This window comes from Centroberyx affinis, unplaced genomic scaffold (assembly GCF_046629955.1).
Source record: "Centroberyx affinis isolate AG114_WGS23_722 - 3 ecotype Tasmania unplaced genomic scaffold, CSIRO-AGI_Caff_v1 ptg000405l_1, whole genome shotgun sequence".
Taxonomy (NCBI): Eukaryota; Metazoa; Chordata; class Actinopteri; order Beryciformes; family Berycidae; genus Centroberyx; species Centroberyx affinis.
The window spans coordinates 63963-77475 of record NW_027279072.1 but is presented as its reverse complement, the minus strand read 5'-3'; the positions used below and the strand labels follow the sequence as shown (position 1 = coordinate 77475).

At 44.8% G+C, this 13513-nt stretch overlaps 1 protein-coding gene across 1 annotated transcript; it reads left to right on the top strand.

Moving 5' to 3' along the window:
* Positions 1-9835: 9835 nt before the first annotated feature.
* Positions 9836-10762, top strand: LOC139641863 (olfactory receptor 11A1-like). The gene has a single exon (XM_071516478.1). The coding sequence runs from the start codon at positions 9836-9838 to the stop codon at positions 10760-10762; it is 927 nt and encodes a 308-aa protein (XP_071372579.1).
* Positions 10763-13513: the final 2751 nt, after the last annotated feature.

Here is a 13513-nt window from a genome sequence, read left to right as displayed (position 1 = left end):
ATATTTTCATGTTCATGTTTTTATGCATTCATTTGATTTGTTGTTGTTCAAGCAGATACACAAAAGTATGCCAACTGAGAGAAATAAATGCACCTGTACTAAGGAGGATGAGGAACGTAATTGTCTACTTGTGCTAAAAGTATTATATTTGGCAGACACCCAGGGGAGCTCACTGGAAGATTTTTAGCTTCATTGCCAGTTTAGATTTTGCCTGCTCTGATGGTCTGTTTTTTACGGAGCCCGGGAGTGGCCATTGGGAGAGAAAAAAAGTCCATGATTTACCGTTTAGGTATTGCAGATAGGCCTAGTAAGGATTCGGTATATTAATATCCATTGTCTGTTTACACTGAATAGGCATATCCCCCAAATATTGCAACATATTTAGCCACTTAAACTTCAGGCCATGTAAACACAATCAGGTGGCTGCAACACACCGAGGACAGCGCCACATTTAAACATAATCACCAATATGTGCACTGACTCTTTGTAAGCTCGTGAAGAGCGCATGTATTATATATCGAGAGCACGATATCACTATTTCGAGGGCACGTTTTGGCAATTTGTGTGAAAAAGAGAAAACGAGAGCTCGAATTGCATATCGTGCGCACGTTACAGTAAATCGTGGCCACAGCAACCTTCATGGGACAGACTGTAACAGTGTTGGGCTAATAAGACAAATTGTAGCTTTAAATATTTACAGGAATACAAGGAAAGAAAGTGAATTGCTTTTGTGTATCAGGCACATTTTCAATTACATGTAAATGGTGAGTACAAGTACCCCTAAAACTGTGCTCTGATGTTAGCTGATCACAGTGATGCAATATGTATGTACCAAGGCAAACACAAAGGGAGCAAAATGCTGGGCTGCTCAAAACCACACAAAAAAACAAAAAGAAAGTAGAAGCATACTCGTGGGTGGGTTATTTCATGTATGATTTTCTGGCTTAAAATGTTGCTGCAGGTATTACCAGGTGTTCCCAGTGGAAGAATAGAACAGAAAAGGGGCAGCTGGGTGGCAAGTGGAAGGCCCAGGTTCAATCCCCTGTGACAGCAAGCATACACCCTGTTGAAGTGACCTTTAGCAAGACACTGAATCCCTACCAGCTTCAGTTGGGCTGTTCTGTGGCTGACCCTGACCCCGGACCGGCTGTCCCATTGCCTGCCTCACCTCCTGACCTGCCTGCCTTTCCTGCTCCTTTCACTCCCCAGTCCTGCCATCCTCCTGCCAGCCACCAGATGTCCTCGGACTTCCCCTCATCACCTGTTCCCCCCTCCTGCTTCCACCACACCGGTCTGTCATCAGCCCATTAGCCCTGTGTCCTTGTTCTGCTTTCTTCTACCTGTCACGAGCCAATCACATCCCAGAGGTGTCCCTCATTTGTGTAATCAGTCTGTGTGTATATCTTGTCTTGGTTCTTTGTAGTCCTTGCCAGTTCGTTGTGTTTTGTTACATGTGGTGTTTCCTGCCTTGTCACCAGTGTTTCGTGTTGGTCTGCTTAGACCATTCTGCCAGGTTTGAAATCTTAGTTTTGCCTTTTGCCTGTCGGCCTGTTTTAGTTTTCTGTTTTGTTCTCTGCCTCACTTCTTCAATTAAAGCCTTTTGCTTTAGTTATATTCCCTCTCTGCCGGTCATTGCATTTGGGTCCAGCCCCCCTCCTCACACGTGACAGTATGAACTGGCCATTATGGACCCAGCAGCCGGAAATTTGGAGGAAGAACTGTTTGAGCTGACTTTTACTCTCCAGAGCCTCGCAGGTTGTTGGAGGAGGGCCTCTGATCCTGAGCGCAAGCTGGCAGCTCTGACTATGGCCCACAGGGCCATGTCCTTTAAGCCTTGGCTGAGGAACTCGCTACCGGCGTGGGCAAAGGACTTCCTCGACTCTCCTGCACTCTCTTTCCCCAGCACACTCAAGCCCCAACCCTCTCATGTCCCGGCAGTGGAGGAAAGCTCCGGGGGGTTTCAGCCCTTTTCCCTGCCCATTTGTCTGTCTCCTGCTAGCCTCCAGCCTGCTAGCTTCCAGCCTGCTCCTCTGTCAGCATCTCAGCCTGCTTCCTGGCCTGCTAGCCTCCAGCCTGCTAGCTTCCAGCCTGCTCCTCTGTCAGCGTCTCAGCCTGCTTCCCGGCCTGCTAGTTTCCAGCCTGCATCTCAGTCTGCACCCGAGCTGTTTAGGCTCGGGTTCATGAGTCTGCAACCTGCCTGTTCAGAGCCGGCTAGCCTGTTTCCTGCCTGTCCTGAACCTGCCTGTCCTGAGCTGGCTAGCCCGTTTCCTGCCTGTCCTGAACCTGCCTGTCCTGAGCCGGCTAGCCCGTTATCTTCCTGTCCTGAGCCGGCTAGCCTGCTTTCTGCCTGTCCTGATCCTGCCTGTCCTGAGCTGACTAGCCCGCTTCCTGCCTGTCCTGAACCTGTTTTTCCTAATCCATCTTATCCTGATCCGGAATTCCCTGAACCCCGTGGGTCTTTTACGGAACAACTGAGGAACTGCCCAGAAGCCCAGCGGTCACACTTTGAGGGGACTCGCCTCGTCCTTCTCACGGGGTACAGTGGAGTCTCCAGGAGAACGTGTGGTTCCCATGGCTCCCCACGCCACTGGCTCTCTCAGTTGCTCCGTGCTTCAGAGTCTCCGCTGCCCAGCGCTTCAGAGTCTCCGTTCCCCAAGCTGTGGTGGTTTCCTGTTCCTGCGCCGCGAAAGCTCCCTGTTCCCGAGCTGCGGTGGTTTCCTGTTCCTGTGCCGTGAAAGCTCTCTGTTCCTGAGCTGCAGTTGTTTCTTGTTCCTGTGCTGCAGCAATCCGCTGAGCCTGAGTTGCAGCAGTCTTCAGTATCTGTTCTGCTGCAGTCTCCTGTGGCTGTGCTCCAGCAGCCTCCTGTTCCTCTGGCTCCTCCGGCCATGCCTGCCGTCGTCCAGCCAGATCCCCAGCCGTCTTGGCTGGGGATCTGGCTGGACGACGGCAGGCATCTCTGGAGTCCTGCATTCCACTCTCCGGTCAACTCCAGTGTCTCCAGTGATTCCTGTAACACCAGTGCCGGTCCTGTACTCCAACCGCCGGACTCCGATCCTGTACTCCAGTCTCCAGTTTCCGGTTCTGCTTTCCAGTCTCCGGTCCCACATTCCTGTCTCCGGACTCCGGTCCTGCACTCCCACCGTCCTGAACTCCTGACGCTGGAAGCTGATCTCGCAGCCTGCCCCGACCTGCAGCCTAATCTTCTGGTGCTTGCTGAATTTCCTGACCTCCAGCCTCGTCGTCGACCTCCTGAGCGGTCCCGCCTACGTTGCCAGCCTCCTGAGCGGTCCTGTCCACATTGCTGGTCTTCAGAGCTGTTCCGCCACTCCAGTCGTCCTCCGCCACCCTGGTTGTCCTCCTGCCCGTCCTCCAGAGCTGCTCCGTCACTCTGGTCATCCTCCTGCCCGTCCTCCAGAGCTGCTCCGTCACTCTGGTCGTCCTCCTGCCTGTCCTCCAGAGCTGCTCCGCCGGTCTGGTCGTCTGCCTGCCCGTCCTCCGGAGCTACTTCTTCTACGTCGCCAGTATCCACGCCATCGCCCAGAACTGCTCTGCCCATCAGCTCTGCCTCCAGGCCATCCGCCTGAGGTTTCCTGCTCGGCCTCAGTCCTACCTCCAGGCCGTCCGCCTGAGGTTTCCTGCTCGGCCTCTGTCCTACCTCCAGGCTGTCGTCTTGAGGTTTCCTGCTTGGCTTCTGTCCTACCTCCAGGCCGTCCACCTGAGGCTTCCTGCTCGGCCTCTGCTCTGCCTCCTGGTCGTCCGCCGAAGTCTCCTGTTCGTTCTCTGTTCTGTCCCCGGGCCATCCGCCCGAGGTCCCTGGCTCCATCCTTCTGTTCCCAGGCCACTTGTCCATGGATTTTTTGGTCCCTGGATAGTTTTGCCTTTTGCCTGTCGGCCTGTTTTAGTTTTTTTGATTTTCTGTTTTGTTCTCTGCCTCAGTTCTTCAATTAAAGCCTTTTGCTTTAGTTATATTCCCTCTCTGCTGGTCATTGCATTTGGGTCCAGCCCCCCTCCTCACATGTGACAGAACACTAAATCTGTTGTTAGAGATCTCAGAGTCCTTAGCATCCCTACATTGGCTGCCTGTATGTTTTAGTACTGCTTTTAAGATTTTACTGATAACTTTTAAGGCACTTCATGGCCTGGCTCCTAGTTACATTTTAGATCTTTTAACCCCATATGAGCTTGTGCGTAGCTTGAGATCCTCAGGCAGGGGCTTCTTGTCTGTTTCAGAGTCTAGGCTAAAGACTAAGGGTGACGTAGCCTTTGCTGTCAGGGCCCCGAGGCTCTGGAATGATCACTCAGACATCTGTTGCTTTGTGAGATGATGTGCTTGTGAGATGGCCTCTAGACAATGGCGCCGCCGAGGGGTGGCTGGTGGGGCCACGGCCACCCTGATACAATTGCTGGCCCCCCCACTGGCCCCCCCTCGCTAGTCACATATGCATAATATGCTTCTGAGTATGCATAATATGCTTCTATGTGATATTTTACATTTGGTACTATTCATTTAAATCAATAATGTATATTTTTCATAATAGTTCATGTGAAAGAAAATAACAAATGCATAGCCAGCCAGCCACTTTTGACCGTCCGTCACTGTGTCACACTCCAACCCCTCCCCCGGCCTGTTGCTGCACAGTGCACTGCCAGATGACAGTCTGCCTCATGGACTGCAGCAGCTGAGCCCAGACCTGTCAACTCTCCCGTTTTTCCTGGGTTTCTCCTGTATTTTCACCCCCTCTCCTGCCGTGCTCCCATTTGGTAATTTTCCCCGTAAATCTCCCGTATTTTCCCTTTTTTTATTTTTACAGTTATACAGAGAGAGGGAGAGGTGGGTGAGCAAGAGAGAGTGAGAGAAAGAGAGACAGGTGAGCGAGAGAGAGAGTGGCGAGTGAGCGAGAGAGAGAGAGAGCGGTGAGTGAGCTATGCCCCCACCCCTCACGAACGGAGCGTCAGTTGAGCCGATCAGCGCGATCAGGCAGCAGTAAAATGTAACAAAATGGAAAGGAATCCTTCCAAAAAACGAAAAGGGACAAAAAATAAAGGCCCGTGAAGCTGAGGCCATTGCCGGTGGAACAGCATCAAGAGGCTCAGTGCCTCTCTCTACATGCCAGTGGAGTAAAGGGATGCCTTTACTCCACCTTTTAATTGTTTATAGTTTGTTATTAGACAAAGTTATAGTTTATTAGAATTTATTGTTACCTGGTGTTGGTTAATTTAAATATTTATTGTTGAAAGTTACCAAATTAAAGTGCTAAAAATGGCAATGGCAATCCCTGACTGATTTCATCTGTATTGATATAGATTATATCGTCTTTTCAAATATAGCCCTTTATCATGATGCACTGAATGCTCAATGTTGTGGTATCCTCACAGTGGTGGTTTGCTGGCGACAACCCGTATGTAGTACTAATTATTATACTAATACTATGCACTGATGTGCATAGTATTGGTCTATGCACATAACATTAACTGTAAAATAAGAAACCAAAGTATATCAGTATGCGATTCCTTAACTCTCATATTGACATAGTTTTCAACTAGTCTATACACTACAACAGCATAATAGAACTCCTGAAATTCAGTTATGGCTTTTGGTTTTGGTGTGCCGCCCCAAGATTTTCAGTGGCCCCATTTGGCCACCCCTATGAAAAATCTCTGGGGGCACCACTGCCTCTAGAGGGCGTCTTTGACTGCATGATGCAGTGTTTCTCACCCCAGAACTGCAGAGCACACGTTCCTTTTGTGCATCCGGACTTGCGGCTCAGTTGCAGCTCAGCAGTTTAAGCTGCTACACCAGCTTCGTTATTGTTCCTTCTGCGGTCTGTTGCGCATAACTAGGATTTTAGCTATGGGTAAGTGAACACAGTTATCTAGTTTTGCTTATTGTTCCATAAACAACTCAAGTTGTACCGTGAGGAACATTAATGTACCATACAGGAGTACTTTTGTCAATTGTTTTGAGTGTGCAGGCGTACCGTCACCAAACAGCAGCTTCTCAGCAGCTTTCACTGGATAACCTCATCTCCAATATCTATTTAAGCAACACTGGTTCATGGACCCTCTATTTTGTTAACTGACATGGTGATAAATGACTACAATAAGAAGTCTTGAGTATCTCCAGAGTTGCGGCAGCGGTCCGGCTCCATCAGCAGATCTGTCAATGTGCTGCAGCTAGTGCAGCAGGTTGCATTGAAGTTAATGACTGCGTATCTGATCTGAACCTTGCAACCCAAACAGATAGAACAGAAACACAACGCGTGTAGCTATGCCATCATACAGAGGCACAAAATCAAAAGTTGGCCACCGTATAGAAATTTATCTAAATCGATCTCTAATACACCTGATGTGCACATCACGTCATGTCTGTCATGTGGAGATGCACAGACCAGCAGACCAGCAGCATTGTATTCAATCCACAGAGTCTCCCAAGGTTTCTTCCAAGTTTTCCTACTAAGGTTTTTCTTGGGAGTTTTTCCTTGTGTGCAATTAGGGTCTAAGGCTGGGGGTGCCAGGTAAGTTAGGCTATGTAGAATATGTAGATTGTTTGTCTTGCTAAAATTTGCTCTTGTCTGTCTTGTGCTTTTGCTATACTTGTCCTATATCATTTTCTTCACCACTGATTTTTGTTTAGTTAGATCTCTGTAAAGCCCTCTGAGACATGCTTGTGATAAAGGGCTATATAAATAAACAAATTTGAACTTAAAACAAAAGTGAAACTTAACATTCAACAATTTGTTCCAAACTCACCTGTGTTGGTGATGGGATTTGTAGACAGTAACACGTCTTCTGCTGCCATACAAACTTTAATGGTAGGTAACGTTATCTTGTGGTATTTAAGTAACGTTAGTGGAATTAGGTTTTCTTTAGAAGGATCTGTGCTTGTTACTAATGTTGGGCTTTGATAGGGGCAGGTTTGGTTATTATCAATCAATAACTAATAATCGTGGAATTATTAATATTCATAACATTATTGACGGGAGTCAATATTAACGGGGCACCATCCTGGAATCAGGGACCAATAACTGAACCTTTAATATAGTCTCAAAATGGCTGTTCACCCCCAAATGACAGTGTTTAAGTACCACTGTACATTTATGACAGTGGTACAGTGAAGGGTGAATTTGTACACAGGCCCTCACAACCAGCCGTTATTACAACACATATGCACAAGAAATCATAGACAACTTCTCTTTAAAAGTATAACAGAGTTTATTTAACTTTAGCAATATCAATCAATAATCAACAACACTTCAGTTAATCAACAACTATTACACAACTATAACTATAGGTCTAAACTAGCAAGTATAAAGGCACAAACAGCATATGGCACGTATGGATATGTGTGTGTGTGTGTGTGTGTGCGTGTGGGAGAGAGAGAGAGAGAGAGGGAGAGAGAGAGAGAGAGAGAGCAAGATGGCGGACGTGACCACGTGAGTGGGACGTCTCGCGAGAGTTCAAAATGGCAGCTGTGACCGCGTAGTTTGAACAAAGGGGCTTTGGAACCAAGATGGGGTTGGAGTTAGGCAGCTAAACCAACACCATCTAATCCTTAGGTAGCAATGAATATGTAATGAGAGGGTGTGTATGTGGTGGTTAGTAAGAGAGAGAGGGAGAATAGAGGGGAGCACTCAGGGTGAACCTAGAGATTCTACTCGCCATCTAGAGACACAACAATAGCCTTTTACCACACAGAAACTCGGGGTACAACTTGGAAGTGGTACACTGGGTTACTGGTCTTTGAACTGGTAAAATGCAGTATATTGGCTCTCTGCGGTAGCTATTAACACAGATGCAAGCTCAGCGACATGCAATTGAACACAATCAGCTTCATGTTTACACAATCAAATCAAGCAGCAAGCATAATGATTGAGGTATCTTCACACAGTATAATATGGATGCGGCGGTCTGATGCGCTTCCCAATATGCACAGTTATAGCTTCTGATCAGTCAAGCTTATTTTAACACACCTATTCTAGTCTCTGCCCAGAACCAAAGCCTCTTACTTGGGAAATCACTCTTGAGTGATTGATGTGTGTTTCAGTCCGTCTTATCGATCCGGTGGGGTCCTCCCAGGCGGGTCGGCGGAACCGCTATCTCTCCTTGCACGGAACAACCGTCACCTGGCTTTTCTCGTAGGCAGCGAAGGATGTCAGCCAGGAGTCGACTTGATTGAAGAAACGTGGTCTTACGTTGTCTTCTTGGAGGGAAGGAGTGTCCTTAGCTGTATTCTCTTCCAGTCCACTTCTGCAGGTCTGCTACACGCACCGGTTACTCATACAGTGCGTGTGAGGAGTTAGAATGCCGGATACACAAACAGCTAGTCTAATCCTTCTGGATCCAACAGTGCTACAGTTAACACTAAACAGTCTGGGCTCGTCCAGCGAGTTGAAGACTGCGCCTCGGCTAAACAAAAGAACAGTTCGTACGTTTTCAAGTACCACCTTGTTAGCAACGTAGTCGCAAGAAAAGGGGCAGTGCGGAAATGTAGCTCTGGAATTTATATTCTTAGTGACGTCATGGGGACATCCCGGGGCACGTCCGAGTCTCGTCCAATAAGAGACCGGAGGTTGGGTTCCTGCCAGTTCACACCAAAGTGTGAACTTCAGGGCTTGTTGGAATTTTGGCGCTGTTTTCCTTGGTTTATGGTCCCAGCCCAGCGGGTGGGCTAGAGTTCAGGCCTCTGATTCTCTTGTTTGGCCGCAGATGCTGACTCTATTGTCTTTACTAGTTTTCTTTTGTTCAACCTCATGGCCTGGCCCAACACTAATGTTTTAATTTTCATTTGTAAGTCAATTTCATTTTCATTTTTATTTGCAAGTTAATTATTTGTAAGTTAATTTTCTTTGCTTCTCAGTGACTCAGTTCTATTTGATATAGACCACCTGGTCATCTCACAAGCCCTATGGGTATTTTTTCAACCACCTGTGCATACTGGACTATCTTGTTTAATTCTGTCTATTGGCATTTTATATTTTACTTTCACAGACAAACTCAACTCAACTCAACTCAACTCAACTAACAGATTGTGACTGGCAGCCATTGTCCCATGATATCTGGTGTATCTAAGTTAATCACAACATCAGAATAAAAGCTGAGCAGCTACTTCAAACTGGCTCAGAAGGTGGGGGAGGCTGCAGCAGCATAGAGGAAGGGCCTCTGGACTCTCAGCTCTCATAGAGGGCATAAGGATTCAGGCGAAGGCCTCAGAGGTTAGAGAAAATACCTCTTTATTATTTATCTCATCCTCTGTAGGCTGATCTGCACAGCATGTATTCAAACACTGCCTGGCAGCAGAAGAACCAAGTCTAATGATGTCAGAGTGAGTGAGAGTGATGTCAGAGTCATTTCATCTTAGCAGATGAACTATGTGAACAGAAGATTTGAGATTTGAAATAACTGAAAAATAAGAGGAATGCTTCAGGTGCTACATTAAAGTGACACTGATCACATAATTTGTTACGGTGGCATAGCAGGTGGGTCCTCAGTTTTGTACTCATGAAAACATGATTTCAGTGTCCACTGGTGTATAATGTTGATGATAGTTGAAATTCTGCACTTCTGCACTGTCAAGATTATTTTATATCTATCACTGAATGCGTATTGTTATCAAAACTTTTACTATTGTAGTCAAAATTCAGGAAATTGTTGTTTTGCTTTTATGGAAGTTAGGGTTAATGTAAGGATTATCGTGTTTGATGGGATTAACAGGGCTGGAATATCTGGCTCCGGCATTCTCACCAATAACAAGAGATTACAATCCTATTCAACTGCTCACCAGAACAGACTCAGCATTTCACAGTTTGGCACCTAGGCTATATATAATGCTGGAATAATGGAGAACTCAACAGAGTTTGTGTCATTTGTGTTGGCTGCATATGGCAACATTGGACAATTGAGATACCTGTATTTTACTATGATGATATTATGGTATATCTCAATAGTTTTTGCCAACACAACTCTTATTGTTGTTATATGCATGAACAGGAGGTTGCATGAGCCCATGTATATATTCCTCTGTAGTTTGTTGGTTAATGAAATATGTGGCAGCACAACAATGTATCCTCTTCTAATGTCACAGATGTTTTCAGATACCCATGAAGTGAGTCTTGCAAACTGTTTTACACAGATAGTCTTTTTCTACACTTCTGTGTCAGTTGAATACTGTAATTTGGCAGCCATGGCTTATGACAGATATGTTTCTATATGTTACCCGTTACACTACAATGTCATAATGAACACTGGGAGAGTCTGTGCAATCATTCTATTAGTGTGGATTTATTCAATTGTTAATTTTGCATTTACAGTGTATTTAATGGTCCACTGGAGATTTTGTGGGAATGTTATTGACAAGATTTATTGCGACATCCATTCTCTACATACACTTGCCTGTTCAGTCTCAGCAGCTAGCAGCATTTATGGTTTAGTGTATGCTATTAGTACTGCTTTTGTACCATTCTTATTCATTTCCTTCTCCTACATTAAGATTTTGATAATTTGTCTTAAAACCTCCAAAGAGACCAAGCAGAAAGCCATCAGCACCTGTACACCTCAGATTGCCGCTCTAGTAAACTTTGCCATCGGCTGTTCATTTGATATTGCTCAAAGTAGACTTGATGTGACTCATGTACCGGATAAAATACGCATTCTCTTATCTGTGTATCTTCTTATTTGTCAGCCAATTTTCTCTCCTGTAATGTATGGTCTGAATCTATCCAAAATTAGAGATGCATGTAAAAGATTTCTGTTTTATAAAAAATAAATATTTTCATGTTCATGTTTTTTACATTGATTTTATTGGTTGTTGTTCAAGCAGATACATAAAAGTATGCCGCGGCAGAAATAAATGCACCTGTACTAAGGAGGATGAGGAACATAACTGTCTACTTGTCAAAACGTGATAAAAGTATCAAATTTGGCAGACACCCAGGGGAGCTCACTGGAAGTATTTTTAGCTTCATGACCAGTTTAGATTTTGCCTGCTCTGATGGCCTTTTTTAAAACAGCCAACAGCAACCTTCATAGGACAGACTGTAACAGCATTGGGCTAATAAGACAAATGGTAGCTTAAAATATTTACAGGAATACAAAGATAGGAAGTGGATTGCTTTTGTGCATCAAGTGCAGGCATATTTTCAATTACATGTAAATGGTAGTAGTAGTAGTAGTAGTAGTAGTAGTAGTAGTAAAGTACCCCAAAACTGGAATTTTCCTGAATAGCAGTTAGGGTAGTTTGGCTCAAAATATGTTTTAATGCAACACTGTGACACTCTGATGTGGGCTGATCACAGTGATGCAATATGTATGTACCAAGGCAAACACAAAGGGAGCAAAATGCTAGGCTGCTCAAATGACCACACAAAAAACAAAAATAAAGTAGAAGCATACTCATGGGTGGGTTATTTCATGTACTGATTTTTTGCCTTAAAATGTTGCTGCAGGTATAATAATTAACGTCACTTAAATACCACAGGAAATAACATTACCTAATGTTAAGCTTAACACCTTCTATGCTCGCTTTTAGGCCCTCAACAGTGAGCCACCCGGGAGGTTCACTACCACCCCCAGCACACATGAACCACCACTGTCAGTGTCCTATGCTGACGTGTGCAAAACCCTGCAGAGGATTAAGCCTTGCGCTGCAGGACCGGACAAAATACCTGGGCGGGCCAGGTAAAGGTATGCGCCACAGCACTGGCGGATGTTGTCACCATTTACAATAGTTGAAGAGATGTATTTGAGGGCACCAGAGCTGTGAAAAAGAAAAACAGATCCAATATTTCTTTTACATTTGTTTAGCTGCAATAACCACCTCCAGCTACCAAAATGCAAATACAGTGACATCTGGAAAGATGCCCCCACATCTAGACAAATGTCCAATGACAATTAATCCTCTGGGGCCTCATTTATAAAACTGCATTGATTCCACACTAAAAGGTTATGGATGTACAAAAGAGGGAAAGTATGTAAGGCAAAAAATAATCTTCATTTATCAATGTTGCATAGAATTTTTTTTTTATTTTGAATGTTTGTATGGAAATTGATATTCGTCAAATGTGCATACACATTGCTGTAAGTAATCTACTTTGATAAATACCACATTTTCTAAACCACCATCATGCTTGTGCACAGCCGCTCAATAACAAAGATACACCCCTAATTAAACAAATCTGGTAACAACTTAACTTTAAATGCTGGGGAAAACATCACTGATGTCTCCTTTACACTTAACATGGCTCAGGCAGAGAGATGTGAAAGAAGAACATTTCTGATGCAGAAACTGAAGTTTTGGTAACTGAGCTTGAGGCAAATCAAAAAGTACTTCTTAAACTTTTTTATGCTATCACCCTGACCCATTCCAGTGTATGACCACTGTACATTTGGGGTACCTTTGGGTATACATTTGGGAAGTCAGCAGTCGTTTGGCAGGATATTCTGAAGCAGAAAACAGCCCCTTAGGCAAACAAGCTTTAAGGACATATACGTACATAATTAACTTGTATAAAACAAGAACACAAGTGAAGTAGGAATGTTTGCGCTCTTGACAAAAAGGCTTACCAAAAATGTAAATCAGGTGCGTAGGATAAGGAAATAATCAGTGGGTTGAAGGAAGTAACCCGCACACTGACAAAAAACTACAGAATAGGCTCCTTAGATGCAAAAAAAGGGAAAATATTTATTTACATAGTGCCCAACAAAAAAGTGGCAAAAGTGCAGTGAACGAACAAAAGGTGAACGTTTCGGTCATCAGACCATCCTGAGCACCATACAAAGACTCACTATACCATGACCTATTTATAGACTCCTCTCCAGAATCAGTGACCCAATCAGAGAAGTCAGTGGCAAACAAGGAGTGGCAGCAATCAGTCCATCAATCCATACGTGTGTTTCGCACGGATGATTATTACTGTCGCACAACACGCTTACGCTGCAGACACGTGACGTGAAGAAGACGTGATTTGATGGCGCGGATTGCAAAATGGCTAGCAAAATGGAGAGAGAGAAAATAGTGAGGGGCAAAGGGAAGAGACAGGCCAGAGAAAACGACAGAAAGTGTCCAAAGTTTGGGATCATTTCAAGCTGAAAAAAAAAGAAAACTCTGTGCAGTGTGTCTATTGTAAAACCGAACTAGCCTACCACAATAGAACGACGTCAATGCTTCAGCATCTCAGCAGATCTCAGTATCCAGTCTATGCATCCAGTCCACAGAGCGGACCCGACACAAGGTAACTTTAACGTAAATCAATATGATTGCTAGTTGAGATGAAGGCTAGTAAATAATGTACGTTAATTATATGTAACGGCTAGTTAAGAACGTAAATCAATATGGTGGCTAGTTATGATGTCCCTAAGTTAGCTAAGTTTTGCTCAAGAAAATAACCACAGAAAATAAAATGCTGCAGTCAATTTGTGAAAGCCTGTGCTTCATTCATGTTATTATTACAGACCTGCCAACCTTGGGAAAATATTTTGAGTACCACAGTAGTGTAACGCTTAGTTCACATGCTTTCGC

Bases quoted from the DNA above. Each gene is read 5' to 3' on its own strand.
- LOC139641863 (XM_071516478.1), top strand. From the start codon at position 9,836: ATGGAGAACTCAACAGAGTTTGTGTCATTTGTGTTGGCTGCATATGGC.